Source organism: Gorilla gorilla, chromosome 14 (genome assembly GCF_029281585.2).
Source record: "Gorilla gorilla gorilla isolate KB3781 chromosome 14, NHGRI_mGorGor1-v2.1_pri, whole genome shotgun sequence".
Classification (NCBI taxonomy): domain Eukaryota; kingdom Metazoa; phylum Chordata; class Mammalia; order Primates; family Hominidae; genus Gorilla; species Gorilla gorilla.
The window spans coordinates 90,263,122-90,286,557 of NC_073238.2; the positions used below are offsets into that span (position 1 = coordinate 90,263,122).

The 23,436-nt window shown below is 36.0% G+C and overlaps 1 protein-coding gene across 4 annotated transcripts in view; it reads left to right on the top strand.

Annotated features, from left to right (window-relative positions):
- The window catches only part of UCHL3 (ubiquitin C-terminal hydrolase L3), a 57,190-nt gene that overhangs the window by 7,982 nt on the left and 25,772 nt on the right, over positions 1-23,436 (top strand). For all 4 annotated transcript variants that reach the window (XM_055360533.2, XM_055360534.2, XM_004054612.4 and 1 more), the window contains 4 exons: positions 3,226-3,354; positions 9,156-9,312; positions 9,688-9,773; positions 11,913-11,960. In XM_055360533.2, coding sequence (XP_055216508.1) covers positions 3,226-3,354; positions 9,156-9,312; positions 9,688-9,773; positions 11,913-11,960 — 420 coding nt within the window. The remainder of the gene's footprint in view (positions 1-3,225; positions 3,355-9,155; positions 9,313-9,687; positions 9,774-11,912; positions 11,961-23,436) is intronic.

The following is a 23,436-nucleotide window of genomic DNA, read 5'->3' on the forward strand; positions in this document are numbered from 1 at the left end:
TTTAAGTTTGAAAAGCCAGAAGACTGGTGATAGAGGTTATGAAACCTTTTATCCTGCTTGATGTAAATGGGATGCTTCTAATTAACTGTAGAGATGGCTTTGCAATTGCATGTATAGATAATTATCTTTGTGAGCAGTCTGGAAAAATATTTTTGGTATAGTTTTAAGACCATCATTTTGTGTTTTCTCCCAGTTTTGTAAATTTAAATAGAATACATATGTGTATCAGTTCTATAGATTTGTAACTTACAGCTACATATAATGTAAAACTAATGCTTTTATAAAATACTAGAAAATAGAAAGGTGGATTCACACCACCCAAGCTAACTGCTGACATTTTAGAAAATTTCCTTCCTATCTTTCTGTATTTGCATATGATCATTTCAAACACAGGGTTTTTTTTTTAATTGTAAAAGTAGGACATTTTAATGATTTTTTTTTTTTTTTTGAAGAAGTGAGTGGTAAAAGTTGACCCTCTTCTCTACCCTTTCTCCATTTCCCAGAGGTAGTCTTTATAGCTGCTTTTATTCTTTGTATTCAGATAGCTTCTGGTGAGCCTGACTCATGGCAATCTGGAGTCAGGATCTAACAATATATTCAGTAGATATTAGTTGCATTGAATTTCTTTATATCTATCTCATTTAATTGTTGATATGAGTAAAAAGTTAAAAAGCATGATTCTGGTTAAAATTTAATCAAGTTATGATTTTATCTACTATTGGATCATTCATTATGTCCTCAGTTTGATACTAATTGGTATCACTACAGTGGCTGCGTTTGGTTCCTAGTACTTTTTGTACTTGTTAGCTTTGGCTGACATGGAGCAGATTTGCAGTGAACTGATTTACAGTACTTGCTGATTTTGTCCGGACCTTTCACTAAAATATTCTAACTGTGACTTTTAGTTTGCAGCACAGATGTAAAATTGCTCTGTTATATGTACCATCGTGTTTTATAACTTTATAACAGGATGACTTTGTGGGTACATAAAATTAACAAATAAATTTAAATTCTCTTATCAGGGTTCATGATACTTTTCCTTCAAAAGCAATTTAGGTAGTCTTCAGATTTGATTAATGAATGCTAGGGTTTTAGATTAGGAGCCAAAGGTATCTTTTCTACTTCTTTTCCTCATTATACAGAGGCTTCACTGATGTATATAGACATACAGATGGCTAGGTTATCTACTAAAGTAGAGATGTAATCTTTAGTCAGTTCTAGAAATATACCTTGGGTGTCTGTGATTCAGCCATGTACAGTGCTAGGCAATGAGATTAAAAACGTTGAATAAGACACAGTTTTTTCCCTTGACTTGGCAGTTAATTTTTATCCTTTTTGGTTTTTAGATAGAATTGAATACTGAAAAAGCATAGACTAGGAAGTTTGCAGGAAGTGGAGAAAGGAGCAGGAAGTAGTTTGAAGTGCTTTAGTGAACTATAAATAGAATCAAGTAAGAATGGATATAATGTAGAGGAGCCCATTGATCTCAGCCCCGGACTCTTATTTTTTTTTTTATTTTTTATTTTTTTGAGACGGAGTCTGGCTCTGTCGCCCAGGCTGGAGTGCAGTGGCGCAATCTCTGCTCACTGCAAGCTCCGCCTCCCGGGTTCATGCCATTCTCCTGCCTCAGCCTCCCGAGTAGCTGGGACTACAGGCGCCTGCCACCACGCCCAGCTAATTTTTTTGTGTTTTTAGTAGAGACGGGGTTTCACCATGTTAGCTAGGATGGTCTCGATTTCCTGACCATCCTGATCCGCCCGCCTCGGCCTCCCAAAGTGCTGGGATTACAGGCGTGAGCCACCGCACCCGGCCCTCAGCCCCGGACTCTTACAGGGCATGTGACTTGTTGCAAGAATGAACCTAATCTTTGCTGAACACATTCTTCTAAGAAAGTTTTTATAAATCAGTACGTTTCTTATTAAACTTACCTAGAACCTTATTCTTGACCAATGATATCATTAGCAAGTAGATTATCTTCTACAAGCAGAGAAATGAAGGGATAAGGACAGTTGCCCTTTAAACAGGAAGGTCTTGTCTTACAAAACTCAAATGCATGTGAGATGAATAGCACTGTTTATATACGTGTCATGGCTTCCACTGGTTTTGCAAGACCTCATTTGATGATCTAAGTACATGTGATCATTCTTCAGGGAGAAATGCCTATGGCACCTTTTTTGTTTGTTTTTAATTTCAAAATTTCAGATGTTAGACCAGCAAATACTATAATGTGTTCTTGAGGTAAGATATAGTGATGCATTTTTAATATGATTTTTGTTTCCTCTATTCCTTTTTTCTATCATCTAAAACTTATTTTGTAATGATGTACTTTAAAAAGTTATCAGCTTCTTTCGATATAAAGTTATTAATTGTGAAAATGACATTCTCATTTTTTCTCTATGTGATAGATTAAGGTCTGACATTTTATTTTCCTGTGACATCTTAAGAATTGTAAAAAAGCACTAATTTTTTGTTACAGTTATTTTGCCAGATATAAGAGAGGCAATGAAGTTAAGTAGGTTTCATTGTGTGGTAGAGGTCAGGAAGCCAGTAGTTTACTTCCTATATCAAGCATTTTCTGTTGTTCATACAATGCATTAGATGCATTTTTGGCTTATATTACTCTTTGCTCATTGATACAATTCGTGGCTATCAATCTATCTTTAAACCTCAGACATCGTTTTTGGTAAATAGGATAAACTATGTTGATTTTCTGATAAAATATTTATTTACTATAACTTAAATGCCTCTCCTTAAAAACCAAGTGCTGGAAATGAGTTTAACATATCAACCAAGCCAACTTGTATGTATTTGATGAAGTCCAGGCTTATAAAATTCAATTCCAAAGAAATGGAGTTTGAAAAAAGAGGTTTTATTTCACATGTTATGAATGTTAAATGTTTGTTATGTGCTATAAATAAATTGCTATCTCTTTTCACCCTATTCATAGAAAATCTGCTTTACTACCATTCTTCCCCCCTAGTTTTACTGAAGTATAATTGACAAAAATTGCACATATTTAGAGTGTGCATTGTGACGTTTTGATATGTGCTGCTTTACTGCATTCCTACTGAATGTCAGTTACATTTGTATTTTATCCCTTTATATGTATTATATACAGAGTACATATTTGTTGATCATTTCCCTTTTAACACTATGTATAGTATACTAGTTTTCTTTGACCAACTAATGTTCCATTGTTTTTTTTTTCTTTCTTTCTTTTACCAGTTTCTTAAACAATTAGGTCTACATCCTAACTGGCAATTCGTTGATGTATATGGAATGGATCCTGAACTCCTTAGCATGGTACCAAGACCAGTCTGCGCAGTCTTACTTCTCTTTCCTATTACAGAAAAGGTAATTGTTAAGTAAAATAGAAAGTTTCTGGTAAATACAATTTTTGTTTTATTCTGTCTTATTTTTTGAGGCAGTATCTCGCTCTGTTGCCATGGCTTACTGCAGTCTCAACCTCCCAGGCTCAAGCGATCCTCCCACCTTAGCCTTTCGAGTAGCTGGGACCACAGACATGTTCCACCACACCTAGCTGATGCTTGTATTTTATTTTTGTGGAGACAGGGCCTCACCATGTTGCCTGGTCTGGTCTCCAACTCGGGCTCAAGTGATCCTCCCGCATCGGTCTCCCAAAGGGCTGGGCTTATAGGCATGAGCCACTGTTCCCAGCCCAATTTCTTTTTCTTCTTTTTTTAATTTACAAAGTTTTTGATAAATACCATCTTTAAGAACAAATGATCCCCTTCTTGCATAAAATTAGGCAATCTAGGCAGTAAAGAAATCTTAAAACTTTTTATTAAAGAGATGATATTTATGTTTTGATGACAGTAAAGTCCTAGGTTAGTGCTTTAAGCTTTGGTAAATTTTCTTCTTTTATAAAAATTTGGTTAGTTTGCCTCAGCTGTGTTTTGATGTCACATTTTGATTTATCTGTTTTAGAAATTTTAAGTACTAGAATAAACTTAAATACAGTTTTTTCAATATATATATAAAAGGAATCTCCTTTGCTTATTTTAAGTTGGTAGGGGAAACTGATAATGTGGGTTACATTATTTTCAAAATAAACTTGAATGGGAATCACTAAGCTTAAATATATTTTAACTGGCAGCTTTAGGGTGTGTTGGGGATTATAAATAGCTGTCCTTTGAGCTCTGTATTTAAATTCAAGTCTACATATTTTAGTCTTTTTTTCTAGAATGATACGTGTGTATGTTTCTGTGTGTGTGTATATATGTATACATATACATACATATACATACGTATATATGTATACATATACATACATATACATACGTATATATGTATACATATATACACACACATGCACATATATATGTATAGTGGAGCCAGAACTTTTAAGTGCATTTTATAATAGATTTTGAGGCTATATCCTTCTGATTTTTATTTTTAAAATTAGAAACAGTAGGATGATTGCAGTAGTTATGAAAAATGAAGAAGTAAATGGGAAGATGTGAGAGAAATATGTTGATGATTTGTCATATTTGTGCTCAGGTCATCCTATTCTTCAGGACTAAATGGAGCCAAATCCCACAGGATTTAAGACTTTGCTTAGTCCTGGAAATTCCTGGATCATTTTCTTTATGCTATAACAAATTAGCCTCAATTCAAGATAAATTAAATAACATTGAAAATTTTTTCTCTTCTACTTAAGGGTTCTACAAAACAAATTATTCAATAAGAGAAATGATATTTCTTTGCATTTGCTATTCATAATAGAGAAATTTGGAGTTAGGAATTTCTTACTGATTGTCTAGTATTAGACCAAACCCCTACACAATGGTAAGGTTATGATTACTGACATTTGTAGAAGAGTTGAGACAAAAACTTAAGTTTACTCTCTTTTAATACAATGTTACTTTTACCTTTTTTGATTACAAAAATAAGCCAGCAGATAACTATTCCAGGACCCCAATTGTAATGAACAGTAAATAATTGAAAAAAAAATCAGTTGCCTAAAGCTTAGGGTTTCTTAGCTGATGTGATACAAATAGGAGTTTTTTTGTCTGAATTGGAAATTTCCAAACCATTGATTTTTTATGACTTTTTTTGTAAAAAAATAAATTAGATTTGATCTCTTTCATTTAGTGAGTCATCAGTATTAAAAAGGTATATTATCCTTATTAATAGGATTTAATTTAGTAGATTATCAGAGCTAAAAAACTTGTCCCTGTTGAAAGGAAGAACACAGTTCTAAAGTATTTGCGTAAGTAAATTTGTACTTACATAAGTAGAAAATGATGTAAGTAAATATATAAGTAAGCATAAATACTTTACTTATATAACTATAATAACACGTAAGTAGAGAATATAAATAGCATGTACTACTTTTAGATGTCTTACAGTTTTGTAGATCCCTATTTCAGCTTATAGGTGATATATTGCAAAGTTATTAAGAGGATATCTAGTGCATTCTTTAGGAGCTGCAAAGTGTGTGTCTTTGAAGTTCCAATTTAGAAAGTGAATACGTAGTTGTGAATGACTTAAGCATACTAATAGCAAAGGAACTGTCATGGGTACCTCATTACCCTTTATGTATGTATGTATGTATGTATGTATGTATGTATGTATGTATATATGTTTATATTTACTTATTTTTTGAGATAGCATCTCACTCTGTCGCCCAATCTGGAGTGCAGTGGTGCGATCTCAGTTCATTGCAACCCATGCCTCCCAGGTACAAGTGATTCTTCTGCCTCAGTCTCTGGAGTAGCTGGGATTTCAGGCGTGTGCCACCATACCTGGCTAATTTTTTGTATTTTTAGTAGAGATGGGGTTTCACCATGTTGGTCAGGCTGGTCTTGAACTCCTGATTTTGAATGATCTGCCCACTTTGGCCTCCCAGAGTGCTGGGATTATAGGTGTGACTCATTACCCTTTAAAGTCAATCACGGTGGGTTTTTAAAAATAAATTTTATTGTGTATATTTGAAGTTTACAACATGATATTGGATTCATATACATAGTAAAATAGTTACAATAGTGAAGCAGATTAATATATCTATCATCACATAGTTACTTTTTTTGTTACAAGAGCAGCTAAAATCTTATTTAACAAAAATCTCTAATGCAATATGATTTTATTAACTTTAGTCTTCTACTTGTTTTTCCTATACATCTGCTATTTTGTGTCCTTTGACCTACATCACATCACATCCCTGCTAACCTCTGTTTCATTCTCTGTGTATTTGAGCTTTTCCATGTATCAGTGGTATTATACAATATTTTTCTTTCTGTGTCTGGCTTATTTCACTTAGTATAATGTCCTTCAGGTTCATCCATGTAGCAAATGTTAGGATCTCCCTTTTTTAAAGCTGAATAATATTTCTGTGTATGTGTGTGTGTGTGTATATATATGTGTGTGTGTGTGTATGTATGTGTGTCTATATCTATGCCACCTTTTCTCCCAACCAAGTACTAACAAGGTCCAGTCCTGCTTAACTTCTGAGATCAGATGGGATTGGGTACATTCAGGGTACTATGGTCATAGACTATACCATGTTTTTATCCATTTAGCCATCTATGGACATTTGGTTTGTTTCCATATCTTGGCTATCCTGAGTAATGCTGCAGTGAACATGAAAGTGCAGATATCTTTTTTTTTTTTTTGAGATGGAGTCTCGCTCTGTTGCCCAGGCTGGAGTGCAGTGGTGCGATCTTGGCTCACTGCAAGTTCCGCCTCCTGGGTTCACACCATTCTCCCACCTCAGCCTCCTGAGTAGCTGGGACTACAGGTGCCTGCCACCGCGCCCGGCTTATTTTTTGTATTTTTAGTAGAGACGGGGTTTCACCATGTTAGCTGGGATGGTCTCGATCTCCTGACCTTGTGATCCACCCGCCTCGGCCTCCCAAAGTGCTGGGATTACAGGCGTGAGCCACTACGCCTGGCCTAAAGTGCAGATATCTTTACAAGGTAGAGATTCATCTCCTTTACAAGGTGATTCGTCTCCTTTGGATATGAATTGCTGGGTCATATGGTAGTCTATTGTTAATTTCTTTAGAAATCTCCATACTGTTTTTCATAATGGCTGTACCAATCTGCATTCCCACCAACAGTGCACTTGGGTTCCCTTTTCTCCACACCCTCACCATTATTTATTATCTCTTTTTGATAATTACCATCAATGATAGTGTTTTGTTGTTATCGTTTGTTTTGAGACAGAGTCTTGCTCTGTTGCCCAGGCTGTAGTGCAGTGGTGCCATCTCAGCTCACTGCACCCTTTGCCTCCTGGGTTCAAGCGATTCTCATGGCTCAGTCTCTGGAGTAGCTGGGATTACAGGCATGTGCCACCACACCTGGCTAATTTTTGTATCTTTAGTAGAGACGGGGTTTCACCATGTTAGCCTGGCTGGTCTTGAACTCCTGACCTCAGATAATCCACACCCTTCAGCCTCCCAAAGTGCTGGGATTATAGGTGTGAGCTACTGCGCCCGGCCAGTGATAGTGTTTGAATGTGTTCTTTGTAATAGTGCAGTCCAGCCAGTAAATCATAGGCAAAGAGGCTATAAATTTTATTTCTCTCTGATATTTATGTCTCTTGGCCTTATTTTTTTTAATTTTTTGATCTACCATAATTTCTTTTTTTCCTTTAGTTGCTTTGTATCATTTTAGGAATTTTTCCTGCACATTACATCTTGAAATTATCTTATTTTGCTTTGTCATCAGGAACATTAACAACAGACTAAGCTGTAGAACTGTAAACTTTTCAGCATAAGACCTTAACATACTGAACCTTTCCAGTTTTTTATCAATCGCACTTACATGAATAATGTCCATTTATTCTGATAGTGTTACTTAAAATGTAATTTAGAAGCACAATAATAAAATTCATATTTTGAGCACAGATACATTTGTTGTTAGAAGCAGTCTGTTATTTTTTTCTCCCATAGGCAAGAGATAAAAGAAGCAGTTTCTTAACTACTTGTAGGTTTTCTATAGACATCGTTTGTTTCTTTTATTGCAGGGGATCAGGAAAATGTTTCTGTAAAGGACTAGATAGTAAATATTTTCAGCTTTGCAGGCCTTTAAGTCTCTGTTGCAACTATTTGACTTTGCCTTGTAAACAGCCATAGACAATACATAATGAAATTTTACTTATGAAAAGAGGCAGTGGGCCAGATTTGGCCTGTAGGCTGTCATTTGCTGACCCCGCTCTATTGGAAGCAGAAAGTTATGGAAAAACTATAAACAAAACAATAAAATCATCTTTCTCTTCCCCACCTCACCGATTTTTTAACCTTTTTGCTATTTTTTACTCTTTCTTACTATTAGGAAACTGAGATACAGAGACATTAAATAATTTGCTAAAGTCACACAGCTAATAACAGCTGAGCCAGGATGTGGGCCCAGGCAGTCAGCTGTAGAGCCCACATTTTTGTTGCTTATTATTATACCCTATTGCTTTTACAACCAGTTATTATAGATAATGGTTAGTGTCAGTTACGGATTATATAATGTGAATTTTATAAATATGCTATGATTTTCCAAAAGGAAAAATATTTTTGCCAATTATAAACAATATAGAAATGTAACAATTAACAAGTAAAAGTTCTCCAGTAATCTCTTGGCCCAAAGATAACCTCTATTAAGTTTTTGCATACCCTTTCAGACTTTCCAATGTGTATATACATATTTTAAAAACATAAATGGGAATTGTTATTAATATATACTGACCTGTAACCACACTTAGTTGTGGACAAAGTTCTAAATCAGAATATGTAAATCTATTATGCTTTATAGTATTCTATTATGATATGCCATAATATATGTTAACCAAATCTCCATTGATGTCTTAGACCAATCTCCTACAAAGGAAATTGCTTACTGGAGTGTATGAGAATTTAAAATGTTAATACATATTGCCATATGCCCTGTAACATGATCGTACAAATACATACTTTTAATAACAGCATAGGAGAATGCCTTTTTCCCCATACCTTCACCTTCACTGGCTACTGCTATTCATTTTTCAATCTTTTGTCAGTCTGGTAGGTGATAAATTAATTCTTTTATTTAAAACCCTTTCTTTCATAAAAATATCTTTTATCATTTGCATTTTTTCTTTTACAGACTGAGTTTTTTAATATGTTATTTTCCACAAATACACTGTTGACTTTTTTTTTTAATAGTATGAAGTATTCAGAACAGAAGAGGAAGAAAAAATAAAATCTCAGGGACAAGATGTTACATCATCAGTATATTTCATGAAGCAAACAATCAGCAATGCCTGTGGAACAATTGGACTGATTCATGCTATTGCAAACAATAAAGACAAGATGCACTTTGGTAAATGATTTTTCATTACTGCATTTTTTCCCCCTTAAGATACAAGTTAATTTCATTGAGCAGTAGGTGGTGCTCTAATTCTTTCTTCAAACTATAAAATAAAGCATTCCCTGCTTCTTTGATGATGGGAATGTATATACTGTTAGAAGAAATATTAATCCTTCTCATTCTTTTATATTGTTGACTAATGGGGTTAAACAAATGGACAAATATTAATAATGTAAGGCTTATCATTTATAACATGATCCTTACATTTCTAACCTACCAATGAAAGAATTTAACCTGAAAAATAGTAGCATACTTCTAGTATTTTTCATATATTGGTCTCTCTGCTGTATCAAGCCTTTTTAATTTTATCTTCTTTCATATTCTCAGAATCTGGATCAACCTTGAAAAAATTCCTGGAGGAATCTGTGTCAATGAGCCCTGAAGAACGAGCCAGATACCTGGAGAACTATGATGTCGGTACCTTCTTTCCGTTTTGATCTCATGTGGGCAAAATTTTGTGGGATTGTAGATGTGTTTGGGGGTTTTGTCTTGAAACCATAGTTTTGAGCAATTATGGATTTTATTGTATCCATTAAGAAAAGCCTTTTGTACTTTTCAGATAACTTTGAAATATCCACAAATGCTGATAAGTTGCCATTTCTTTTCTATGTTCAGAGCCGACTGAATGGATAAAATCAGTTTGATTTACAAATTTTGTTTTTTTTTTTTTTTGATATGGAGTCTTGCTCTGCCGCCCAGGCTGGAGTGCAGTGATGCCATCTCTGCTCACTGCAACCTCTGCCTCCTGGGTTCAAGCAATTCTTGTGCCTCAGCCTCCCGAGCAGCTAGGATTTCAGGTGCATGGCACCACACCTGGCTAATTTTTGTATTTTTAGTAGAGACAGGGTTTTGCCATGTTGGTCAGGCTGGTCTCGAACTCCTGGCCTCAAGCAGTCCCTCCACCTCGGCCTCCCAAAGTGCTGGGATTACAGACATGAGCCACCGTGCCTGGCCCTGATTTACAAATTAATAAAATATCTTATGATTGACTATTCCTTACTATTCCCTCCCTAAAATAAATATATACCTGCCAGTACCCTGTGTATCTTTTATTGGGAATTTGGAACACGGCTGAAGATGAAAGGATAAAGCAAAGGTTTAAAGGTAGACATTAGACCATACTGTAGCTATTTCATCAGTGTAATAAAGGCCACATAAACTAGGCTATATATATATATATTTAATTCAGATGATAGTGATTTTACCACTTCATGTAACTGTTCTGAAATGGTTTTTAAAATTTATTACTTTTGGAATCAATTTTTCTTTTGAAATCTTTTGACCTTTTAATAACATTATTAAATAGATTGTAAGTTCTTTGAAATTAGGCGTATAATCTACAAATTATTTGGTTAGAACAATGCCTTATGTAGAATTTGTGCCTGATAAATTAATTGGTTTGATTATGTTGTTATGCATTCCAATATACTTTGAGAATTTTAAATTGTTTTTTTCTTTAAAAAAAACTGGAGACTTCATAAAACATCTTTATTATACATAAAAATAAACATGAAAATCAGTATTCTTACTAATGAGAGGTAGATAAACATTAATATTTTTTAGGGAGTGTATATATATACACAATTTTTTAAACAAGAATTTGATCATACTGTAATACTGTTTTATAACTTGCTTTTTTCACTTATCACAAACGTATTACATACCAGTAAGTATATATTTGATATTATTTAATGGCTGCATAGCTTTCCATTATGTAGTATTGTATTTCACCAATAAATTATTGTTAGAAATTTAATAGTTTTCCTTCTTTTTCACTATTTTAATAAATACTGCAAGGTACATCATTGTAGCTAAATCTTTGTAAATATCCTTAATTATATATAATTATGTACAATTATATGTAAATATATAAACTCCTAGAAGAGAAATTGCTGGATAAAATAGTTTGCATGTTTTTAAGGCTTGGATATTTATTTATTGCCAAATTGCTATTTATAAAGATTGTACTTTCACCTGTAATTTACTATTGTACCCATTTCTCTGGATGTTTGCAAATAGTGGGTACTGTAAGAGTGGTTTTTTTTTTAGTTCAGGAAACTAAATTCTGTAGCTTCTGATAAATGCATGAGTTGTGCTCCACATTTCTCAATTGCTGACTGAAACTGCATGATTAAGCATAAATACAGCCAGAGCTGCAGAGGAGCATGGAACCTGGAGAAACAGATGAGATAAGCTTCTTTAGTCTCTATCTGTGAAATGCTTACTTTATTCTAGTCTCAATTGAATAAAGTGTTAAGTGTTAGTTCTAACAACTGAATAAGTTAAATGGCCCCTACTTAGAGCCTGGAAATTACAAATAATCAGATATTCAATTTCCTAAGTTTTCAGAGATTTACGGGTTACACAGTACAGCAATTCATTTGATTACCCAGACATCATTCTTAAATATCTAGTACTAAGCTTTTCTTAAATTTCCTTCAATTTGTTGTTTCTTTAGAAGACTTTAGGTGTTAAAATTTAGCTTTGTTGTCTTCATTTAAAAAGTTGAGTATAGGCATTTTTTCCAATGAATACCTTTATTCTTATTACAGGCCATCCGAGTTACTCATGAGACCAGTGCCCATGAAGGTCAGACTGAGGTATTTCACATTTTTTCTAAATTTTTCTTGCTATAAATTTAACCATATAAATTTCTTGCTGTAAATTTAACCATAGTATTATTGTAGGACATACACTTTTAGAAAGTTACTTGGCTTTTTGTTTTTTCCTTTGAGAGAATTTGCTTAAGCAAAAGCAGTCATAAAGTAGCAAAAGGACGTTTTGACAAGCTGTTAAGATGCTGCTGTCTGCTGTTTCAGTTCATCTAATCATTTAGAGATAATGCAGATTGTGTGCTGTTTGTGCGGCTCGGTGGCCTGTGTCTTCCCTATCAGATTCCTGTGAGGTCCAACTATTTTGAGAAAAATACCTGCACTGTTGTACAGTTAAATAGCCTGTGTCTTTATTGTGTCCTGCTTCCAGCAGAAAACCACATCATTTTCTTTGCTCAATAAATTTGTTTCAGGGTAATGTAATGATCTCTACCATCTTTACCCTGTTAGCTAGTTCAGCTGGGTTGCGTTTCCTTTCCTTCTCTTGCCTCTTTTTTCATTTTTTGGTTTCTTTCATTTTTCCTTCCATCTTTTCTTTCTTTCTTTCCTTCCCCCCAGCCCTGACTGTATCACTCTAAGAGGAAGTTTGTCAGAAGGTATTTTAGTCAAAAAGAATTTAACTAAAGCTGTTTGGTATGTTTATAGCACATTTAAGGGTTAATACCAGAGAATTAGAGGTTTTCTTCTTTCTTATCCCATATGTGACTTGAAACCACACTTTTTTTTGTTTTTTTTGAGACAGAGTCTTGCTCAGTTGCCCGGGCTGGAGTGCAGTGGCTGATCTTGGCTTACTGCAAGCTCCGCCTCCCAGGTAACTCCGTTCTCCTGCCTCAGCCTCCCGAGTAGCTGGAACTACAGGCGCCCGCCACCATGCCTGGCTAATTTTTTTGTATTTTTAGTAGAGACGGGGTTTCCCTGTGTTAGCCAGGATGGTCTCAATCTCCTGACCTCGTGATCCGCCTGTCTCAGCCTCCCATAGTGCTGGGATTACAGGCGTGAGCCACCTTGCCTAGCCGAAACCACACTTTTTCATGTAAAAGATGACATTGCCTTTATACTTAAAAAAAACTTGAAAAAAATACTTGATTTAAAAATCATTGATTTTGGCTGAGCATGCTGACTCACACCTGTGCAGTCCCAGTGCTTTGGAAAGTTAAAGCAGAAGGATCGCTTGAGGCCAGGAGTTTGAGACCAGCCTGGGCAACATAGCAAGACTCTGTCTCTACAAAAAGTAATAAAAATTAGCCAGGTGTGGTGGTGCATGCACCTGTAGCACTAGCTACTAGGGAGGCTGAGGCGGGAGGATTACTTGAGCTCAGGACTTTGAGGTTATAGTGACCTATGATTGCACCATTACACTCCAGCATTGGGGACAGAGCAAGACCCTGTCTCTATAAAATATATATATATATTGGTTGCTCTAGGCGCTGCTTTCAAAGGTGTGGATTATTGTTTTTGACTAAGTTTATCCATACACAGACACATAAGAGGCCCGTCTAAATGTTTTTAACACCAGATTGGAAATTAATGAAATGCTGTTTTGTATTGCTTTGTATGATCCTGAACATATTCATAATCTTCACTATGCTTTGATTTTTTGTTTGCAAATTTATAGTGTTAAAATTGGTGATGATGAGGATCAGCGTAAGTTTATTGTTAAGATATGAAGACAGTTACTTGTAATAAAGCAATTAAATGCTTTAATACATATTCACTACAAAAAATATTTATTTTTGCCATACTTCTCTTGCCCCGTTTTTGGAGTTTCATCCAAATTATGGATTTACATTTAAACTTCTTTTTAAATGATCTTCATGTCTCTTTTTTCAGACCTAACCGCTTTCATTCTTTCCAGTCTTGGATGCCTGTTAGACATCATCTGAATGACCTCACTGTATTTTAGAATGCCTTTTTATTTGTTTGAGCTTATTATCTATGTCTTAAACTTTTTCTTCCGTTTATTGTTTCTGTTTCTTACAATAGTTCCACCATACTTTTTCCCACTGTAACTATCTAGTACAAATTCGTTAACTTCTGGTTTAGAAGATCTGCTTTTTATGCAGATTCTCAGTTTTTATTCCAGTTCTCATTCATTTGCACACACTTCTGCTGGATTCCCTTTCCTGAAATGTACCTGAATCAGTTGGCTGCTAAAATTTTTCTAGGGGTTTCCTAGTGCATAGAGCAGTGATTCTCAATGTGGAGTGCAGATAGAAGTTAGGATTTTCTGGAGGGCTTTTTTACACTGCTGTGTACTCCCATAAGAATTAATCTTTTCTGCTCCTTTCCCATCTCCCACAGTTTAGAAACACTACTGGAGTGAGCAATATTTTTTATGTATATTATAACCCTAAAATGTGTTGGAGTGAAAAAAAAGATGTTTGAGAATAATTCCTCAAGCCTGTGCAGTCAGTTTCAGGCTCTTTAACCCAGCTGCATTCAAGGTTTTCCTAACCCTGTCCTGTCCCGTCCCGTCCCGTCCCGTCCCGTCCCGTCCGTCTTTACTTTTCCTTCCTTCCTTCCTTCCTTCCTTCCTTCCTTCCTTCCTTCCTTCCTTCCTTTCTTTCTTTCCTTCCTTTTTTTAAATTGTCTTTCTAACTTTAATTATTTCTTTTTAGCCATCCCTTATTTCCTTATTTTATTATTTCTATTCTTCTTGCAGTACTCTCTTTCTGAAAATATTCTTTCCCTCAATCTCTTGCGCTTCTTCTATCCATTCTTCAAGACTCAGCTTAGTACGATCTTCAGCATGAAGCAGTTCCTGATTATCAGAACTGGTTATATTTTATCCTTTATATGAACTCTTTATATGACTACTCCAACTATTTGCATTTTAGCTATTTCATATTCTCTTTCATTTTTTAAGATGTACTTTTTTTTCACATTTTAAAAACTCTAAAATTAGGATGTATCTTACAGTTGATGTCATAGTTTACTTGGCGTTATTCCCATCTTAGTGGTTCACAAAATGGTGTGTCATGGAACCAATGGCGCCTTAGTGTGATGAACTATGGTATCTTATCTCCCTTTCTGTGGCTCTTAGGCCTAGCATTGGCATCTGATTCATTTGTGCATGTTCCAAATTATCCAATACTGTTCCTTACACACAAGTACAACACATGTGTATTAATTAACCAGAATTAGCTCAGAACTATCCTTGGTAGTGTAAGAAATAAAAAAAAGTGGGGGGTTAGGGGTGGCAAATCTTAGTTTTCTGTAGTCCCCTGAGTAAACAAAACATATCCATTAGCCATTGTTTCCAAATAGGACAGCATTAACATTTTGGAAAGGGTTCAATTCTTTTTTGTGCGGGACTGTTTTGTGCACTCCAGGGTGGAATATACTGACCTCTAGTTGCCATATGTTAGTGTCTCCCAGTCGCTGAGAGAACAAAAACCTGTATGTTTCAAAATCCAGTTGTCATCTGGCTTTAAACCCCTGCGTCAGGGACTTTTAATATTTTTCTGATCATCTCATTTAAGATTCATCTCCCTGCCGGGCGTGGGGGCTCATGCCTGTAATCCCAGCACTTTGGGAGGCCAAGGCAGGTGGATCACCTGAGTTCAGGAGCTCAAGACTAGCCTGGCCAACATGGTGAACCCCGTCTCTACTAAAAATACAAAAATCAGCTGGGTGTGGTGGCATGTGCCTGTAATCCCAGCTATTTGGGAGGCTGAGACAGGAGAATCGCTTGAACTCAGGAGGCGGAGGTTGCAGTGAGCCGATATCCCACCACTGCACTTCAGGCTGGGCAACAAGAGCGAGACTCTGTCTCAGAAAAAAAAAAAAAAAGATTCATCTCTCATCTATGGGCTTAAGAGTGTTCGGCGTATTATTATCTCCATTGCTGTTTGTATTCCAGCCTACTGATTTTTTTGTCAGTTCCTACAAAATACGTAGGTCTTTGCTGTCTGTATTAGTTTGCTTGGGCATTCATCACAAATTATTACCAGGTGCCTTTAACAACGGAAATTTATTATCACACAGTTCTTGGGGCTGGAAATCCAACAGCAAAGTGTCAGCAGGGTTGGCTTCTACTGAGATGTCCCTTCCTGGCTTGTAGACTACCACCTTCTCACTGTAGCCTTACCTGGCCTGTCCTATGTATTCATATGGAGGGGATGTGGAGAGAGAGGGGGAGAGAGAGATCAATTGATCTGATGTCTCTTCCTGTTCTTACAAGGATACCAGTCCTATTGGATTAGTGCCCCATTCTTATAACCTTAGTTAACATTAACTACTTCCTTCAATGCCCTGTTTTCAAATATAGTCACGTTGAAGGTTAGGGCTTCAACGTATGAATTTGGCAGGGGGGACACAATTCAGTCCATAACACCATCTTTGTGCTTTCTAACAACCCAGTACACTTCCGGGTATACCGCTTCTCTTTGCAGAGTTGGAGACTTCTCATCTTTCAGGTCTCACCTTAAAAGTCACTTTTCAGGCTGGGCGCGGTGGCTCACGCCTGTAATCCCAGTACTTTGGGAGGCCGAGGCGGGCAGATCACAAGGTCAAGAGATCGAGACCATCCTGGCTAACACAGTGAAACCCCGTATCTACTAAAAATACAAAAAAACTAGCCGGGTGTGGTGGCGGGTGCCTGTAGTCCCAGCTACTCGGGAGGCTGAGGCAGGAGAATGGCGTGAACCCGGGAGGTGGAGCTTGCAGTGAGCCGAGATTGTGCCACTGTACTCCAGCCTGGGCAACAGAGCGAGACTCCATCTCAAAAAAAAAAAAAAGTCACTTTTCAGAGAAGCCTTCTTTCATCACTGTTTAGTAGGTCCTTCTGTATTATTTTTTTTATGATAAAATCCTGTTTATTTTCTTCCTGGCACTTTAAAATAGTCAATAATAAGTTTTTTCTTCCTTGTGTATATTTGTTTATTCTGCTAACTAGAATGTAGGTCCCATGAGGAAATAGGCCTTGTTTGTCTTGTTCGCTTTGAATCTCCAAGACAAACTGGACATATATAGGCATGTATAAGAATTACATAGTTTGAAGGTAAGAGCACAGGATATAGGTTTGTATACTGACTCCACTGCTTATTAGGTTAGGCAGGATACTTTCTTCAGCACAAAATAGAAATAATGGCTTTTACCTTATGGGATTGTTGTGAAGATTAATGAGTTAATTATATAAACTGCTTAGAATAGTACCTGGCATTTAATGGGCATTCAATAAATATTAGGCGGTAATTTTATTTTACTAGGCATCCAGTAAAATAAATCTGAATGGCAGAAGATGACGCTGAAGTAATAGGGTGAAGCCATATCTGGGGGGCTTGGATTTTATAGATGGAGAACCACCAAAGATGGTACATTTACTTTTCAGCCTATTGAGTTTAAGGTGAGTTTTTTTGGGTCATATGTGTAGGAGTCTAGAGCTCAGGCGAGATATCTGGAGTCTTTGGTATTTGGGTAGTAGTTAGAACCCTGAGAATTCTACAGAGGGAGAATAGTGGTAGACCAACAATAAATCCTTGGGGCATGTAGGTGTTGAAAGAGTGGGTAGAGGAAGAGGAGCCAATAATAATATGGTGTAATAACAAGTAGCATCATCACTGGCATCACTGGTACTCTCTATCAGAACGTTTTCTTGGGAATGGAGGAGGCAGGAGCCTTATTGCATGCTGAGATTTGTAGACTAAATGAAAAATCTGTAAGTTGAGTCACCAAAATACAGTAGTCTTTTTCAGAAGATTGGCCATAGCATACTGCTCTAGAGTAATTGTTTACCTACTTTTCTCCATCCCACCGTGATTGTCTGGTAGATCAGCTGATACAGAAATCTGAACAGTAGCCCCACCTCACTTATGCTTCATTAACTTACACTGAAAGGTATTGCTTTCATCTTTCACTTAAGATTAAAAACATAAAAGAAGAATGGGATATGAGGAAACAATGAGGAAATTAAATTATTAGTGGCAGAGAGTGTTTTCTTTTTTTGCATTGATTTTCCACTTGCTACAACCACCATTTTGTACTTTATTCTAGATAGAATAAAATAGTGTTATTAGAGTTGCTACAGAAGTTTGATATGTGTCATTTAATTCCAGTACCAGCCCTATGAGGTATTACCATTGTCCTCATCCCCCTTCTATAGATGAGGCAATTGAGGCACAGAAGGTTTTAGTTACTTGCCCCAAGGTCACATATCTGCTAAGTGGTAGAGCTGGAATTTGAGCTGAAACCGTCTGGCTGCAGAATCTAGTCCTAGTTCCTCTGTCCTCCTCCTGTCACCCCCACCTTCAAACAAACACTTTCTTTCTTTTTTGTTTTTTGAGATGTAGTCTTGCTCTGTCACCCAGGCTGGAGTGCAGTGGCATGATCTCGGCTCACTGCAACCTCTGCCTCCCCGGTTCAAGCGATTCCCCTGCCTCAGCCTCCCAAGTAGCTGGGACTACAGGTGTGTGCCACCACACCCAGCTAATTTTTATATTTTTAGTGGAGATGGGGTTTTGCCATGTTGGCTAGGCTGATCTTGAGTTCCTGGCTTCAGGTGATCTGACTACCTCGGCCTCCCAAAGTGCTGGCATTACAGGTGTGAGCCACCGCCCCAGCCAAACACTTTCAATAAAAGTTTGACAGCTAATTTTGTAGCAGTTCTGTTAAGACCAGTGTTTTATATTAGGCTTAATGTGACTATTTATATCCTAGCTTGGGATAGGAAACAGATTGTGTGAGAAATAGTAAATTGATAGCTTTTCAGTTACTCCTGAATTTTATTTCTTTTTTCTTTTTTATTATTACTATTATTTTTCTGATGCGAAGTCTCGCTCTGTCTCCCAGGCTGGAGTGCAGTGGCGCAATCTCTGCTCACTGCAACCTCTGCCTCCCAGGTTCAAGCAATTCTCCTGCCTCAGCCTCTCAAGTAGCTGGGACTACAGGCACATGCCACCACACCTGGCTAATTTTTTGTATTTTTAGTAGAGATGGGGTTTCACAGTGTTAGCCAGGATGGTCTCAATCGCCTGACCTCATGCCTCAGCCTCCCAAGTAGCTGGGACTACAGGCGCGTGCCACCACACCCGGCTAATTTTTTGTATTTTTAGTAGAGACAGGGTTTCACAGTGTTAGCAAGGATGGTCTCGATCTCCTGACCTCGTGATCCACCCGCCTCAGCCTCCCAAAGTGTTGGGATTACAGTCATGAGCCACCGCTCTTGGCCCTGAATTTTATTTCTTTAAAGTGGGTTCATGATTGAGTTTTGAAGCACTGTGTTACAAAAATTAATACTAGACATATAAAGCTAAGCTTTCAATTGACTAATGTGTTGGTTGTGTGTGTTATGGTAATGTGTAGCCCTAAACGAAATACGGTTGAATGTTCTACTAGAAAAATAGTTACTGATTTTAAAATTAATATAACCTGATATATGCATGCCCAGTTAAGAAATTTAAAAATGAATGTATACAGTTGGCCCGCTGTAATGGTGGGTTCCTTACTTGTGGATTCAACCAACCACTTAATGAAAATATTTGAGGCTGGGCATGGTAGCTCATGCCAGTAATGCCAGCACTTTGGGAGGCCAAGAAGGGAGGATTGCTTGAGGCCAGGAGTTTGAGACCAGCCTGGGCAACATAGTGAGACCCTGTATGTACAAAAAAATTAGCCAGATGTGGTGGCATGCACCTGTAGTTCCAGCTACTCTGTAGTTGGGAGGCTGAGATGGGAGGCTGAGATGGGAGGATGGCTTCAGCTCAGGAGGTCAAGACTGCAGTGAGCTGTGATCATGCTGCTGCACTCCAGCCTGGGTGACAGACACCTTGTCTCAGACAAAAAAGAGAAAAAATATTTGGAAAAAAAAGATGGTTGTGTCTGTACTGAATATATACAGACTTTTTTCTTGTCATTATTATCTAAACAATATAGTATAACAACAATTTATATAGCATTTACATTGTATTAGGTATTACAAGTAATCTAGAAATGATTTAAAGTATACAGGAGGAGGTACATAGGTTATATGCAAATACTACACTATTTTATATAAGGCTTGTGAGCATCTGTGGATTTTGGTGTCTTCGGGGGGTCCTGAAACCAATAGTCCATGGATATCGAGGGATGACTGTGTATTCACTCCAACTGAGACCTTTCAGAATAACTGTAGAATATTAAGATTGGCAGGAAGTTCCAATTTCATATGGTTTGGGCTTCCACTAAAGTGTCTAGTAGATTAGAAGATCACCTTATTTTAAGGCTTTTCTAGTCACAAAAGATTCTAATAAGTGTTTTTAAAATTGTGAAGAAATATCAGTGATGTAATAGTGGAAACAGTCTGCAAGTCAAATGTGAAGGCAAGAAAGAAAAATCCAAAAGGGTATTTTATTTGCCTTCAGACCCTACTTTTACTTCATTGACACTTAACTAAAAAGTAATTCCTAAAATTTGTGATTTGTCCATATTAATTGAGGAGCCAGCCCAGATATGGGTAGAGATCACCTTATGATTTATTGTTTAACTTTTTAAGTTTGTCGTACTGCCCAGAACCCCCCCCATGTAAATTAATAGTAATAATGAAAAATAACAGCAGTATTGTTTTCTGTTTTTAAATAAACATACCAGTATGGAAAAAATAGCAAAAGACACTTTTTGCATCTATGTATATTTGCTATCATTCTTTTTTTAGTACATTTTAAGAACAGTTGAGATCAAGCAATTTTATTTGACTTTTTTCTTAACATATTACCATGAACATTTTTTTGTTTCATCAAAATTTCCTCATTAAAAAAACCTTTGCTACTGTATACTATCATGTGAGTAAACCACAATTTTTCATTTCCTTAACTTTTGATGTTTAGATTATTTTTAGTTTTTCAAGTTAAAAATATAACTTAATTGAATATCCCTGTTATCTAAGTATTCTTTTGGGTTCTTTCTTTAAGGTAGTTTCTTGTAGGTGGGATTACTGATTCAAAGGGATAAATATTTTTATGATTCTTGTTAAATAATGTGAAGTTGTCTTTCTTTCATTTGTTCAATCAGATAACCTGTTTGAGCACCTACTGTACTAGGCACTGTGCTTATAATTGTACATACAAAGATAAGTGAGACATAATTTGTGTCTTCAAAGATCTTTTACTTCAGTGGTGACTGCAGCTTTGAAAATCGCTTGCCAGTATTGAATTCCATTTCTAAATTTTTGCTTGTTTAATAGGGGGAAATAACATGTTTGATTGCTAATGATACTTAAAAGATCTTTAGTAAAAGTTTTTGAAGTTAATTTAAATCATAAAATATGTAATTAATTTACAATGAAATATTAATATGTAATCTATTTTGGTTAGTGTTGACCTATAAAAGAGGGATTATTTGACCACTGGGGTAAACAGTGCATAATTTCTGATTTCAAGTACGTCATCATAAATATATATACATAATTAAAGATACATGTGTGTGTATGTGTGGGTGTGTATATTTTTAATTTAAGAAAATCCTCTGTTTAGAATCTACTTGGCTTTTTTGGCCCAGCCAGTACAGACTGTCAGTGGCAGTAAATAGTATAAACTTTCATCTTCATTAGATGTATATGTATAGTTGCATGGCTTCATTTTACTCTGAAGTATAGTTTTTAGTTATTTTTATTATTTTGGGATTACAAAGAGATAACAGAAATCATTCCAATAAGCCAAAAATGATTTACACACAAATTGAGGTGCTCACATATTTATTTCCCTCCTTTTGGAATTTATTTCCTCTTCCTTCACTTTGAAAGAATCTCAGGATATTAGGAAGAAGCTTAGTTCTTAAATAATATAAAATTTAAGTTGCTGATTATCTTGTAAGAATCAGGTGGAAACAATACATGTATCATGCGGTTCAAGATGTAGAGTCCAGTTTTGTCAAAAGTCTGAAACTGCAACTTTCTGATCTTTGTTTTTCTTTACTTTTCATACCTCATTTTCTTTATTTCAACATGACTTAATCTTTTGGAGGCGATTTTATTTTATTTTATTTTTAAAACCAAAAATGCTCTGGGACTCCCTAGCTTGCCTCTGTCTCTCTTCTATCTTTTTTTGTTTCTTCTGAACATTCCTTGAATAGAGGCCTTCCCTTTCCCCTTTTCTCTCTCTCCCTCTGTCTTCCCTTCTTTTTTTCCTCTCCATTTCTCTCCTTTCCTCCCCCCTTCTTTCTTCTTTGCTGATCTCAGAATTTTAGAAATGGAGATATTAAATTATTACTTATTTTAAAGGAAAATTCTTAGACCGAACTTACCAGTTCACACTTCCAGATCTGACTAGATGAAACTCGTCTAAGAATGCTTTCAGCAATAAAAATAGAATTGATATTGTGTTTGGTGATGGTGAAAGTTTTCTGTCAGTTTTGTTTTATATCACAACTTTTCAGAGTAGAGGGTAATGTTAGGATATAAGATTTTTTTTGATTTGTAATAAAGGAGAACTTTATTTGGGGCTACTCTCAAACTGTAAAGAAAATAATTTCTGGGAATTAGTTTGAAAAGTTTAACAATGGTAAGCTTAGGTTTAATGTAACATTTAGATGTACAGGTATTATATTAATAGATATTTCTAACATGGAGAATTATAAACTGAAGGGAGAGAAAACATAATTGTTAAACCAGTTGGGGAAAAAAGCCTTTTTAGAATATCTTGATGTCTGTGGGCATCTTGATTTATTAGGTGAGCAAAATGAAGAAACTTACCATTATCCAGATTTTCCATGGAATATGTAATGGTATTTTGTGTATTTTGATATCTATCCCATATTTAACTTGTGACTTCTTTGCCAACCGAACATGGATACTCTGTAGGAAACTTTGCATTTTTTGTATGGATCTGGCTTTAATTTCCTTTTTAAAATTTGGACCTTAAATTTACTGTAATCCAATGTATTACACTGAAATTTACTAAAAAATCTACAGAAATCCGTTTAGAATTAATTTATAATTTTGATTTTAAACTCATAAAGTTATACATGTATGTGTTCTCATGCATGCGCACACACATATCCTTACACATATGTGTACACACATTTATAATCTAATTTTCAAAGCATTTGGCAGCTCTAGAGATGTTCCCAATTATTTTCTTTTCCATGTGCCATATTTTAGACTCAGCGGTCTTGTCCTCTCCCTCTCCCTCTCCTCAAAATTGTTCGAGGTGCTCACCAGCTTTCAAGTATTCTCACCTTCTTAATTCTTACTCCTTTTGAAAGTATGTCTGCCATATTATTATAATGTTGGTTACCATTTTCTGAATTCATGTTATGGGGCAGGCTAACTAAGTGCTGTATCTACCCTAGTTTGATCCTCTCAACTCCGTAAGATAGCTGTTACCCCATTTTGCAGATGGGAAACCTAAGAAGCTGCTAATATATTCAAGGTCACACAGCTAGTGGGTACTCCTGTGCTCTTAAGGCAACAAAACGTGTAGGTAATTCAAATTGCTGAAACTAAATAAAATGAGGTTTTTAAAATTTGAATTTTTGTTTTTGCCTTAAAAGC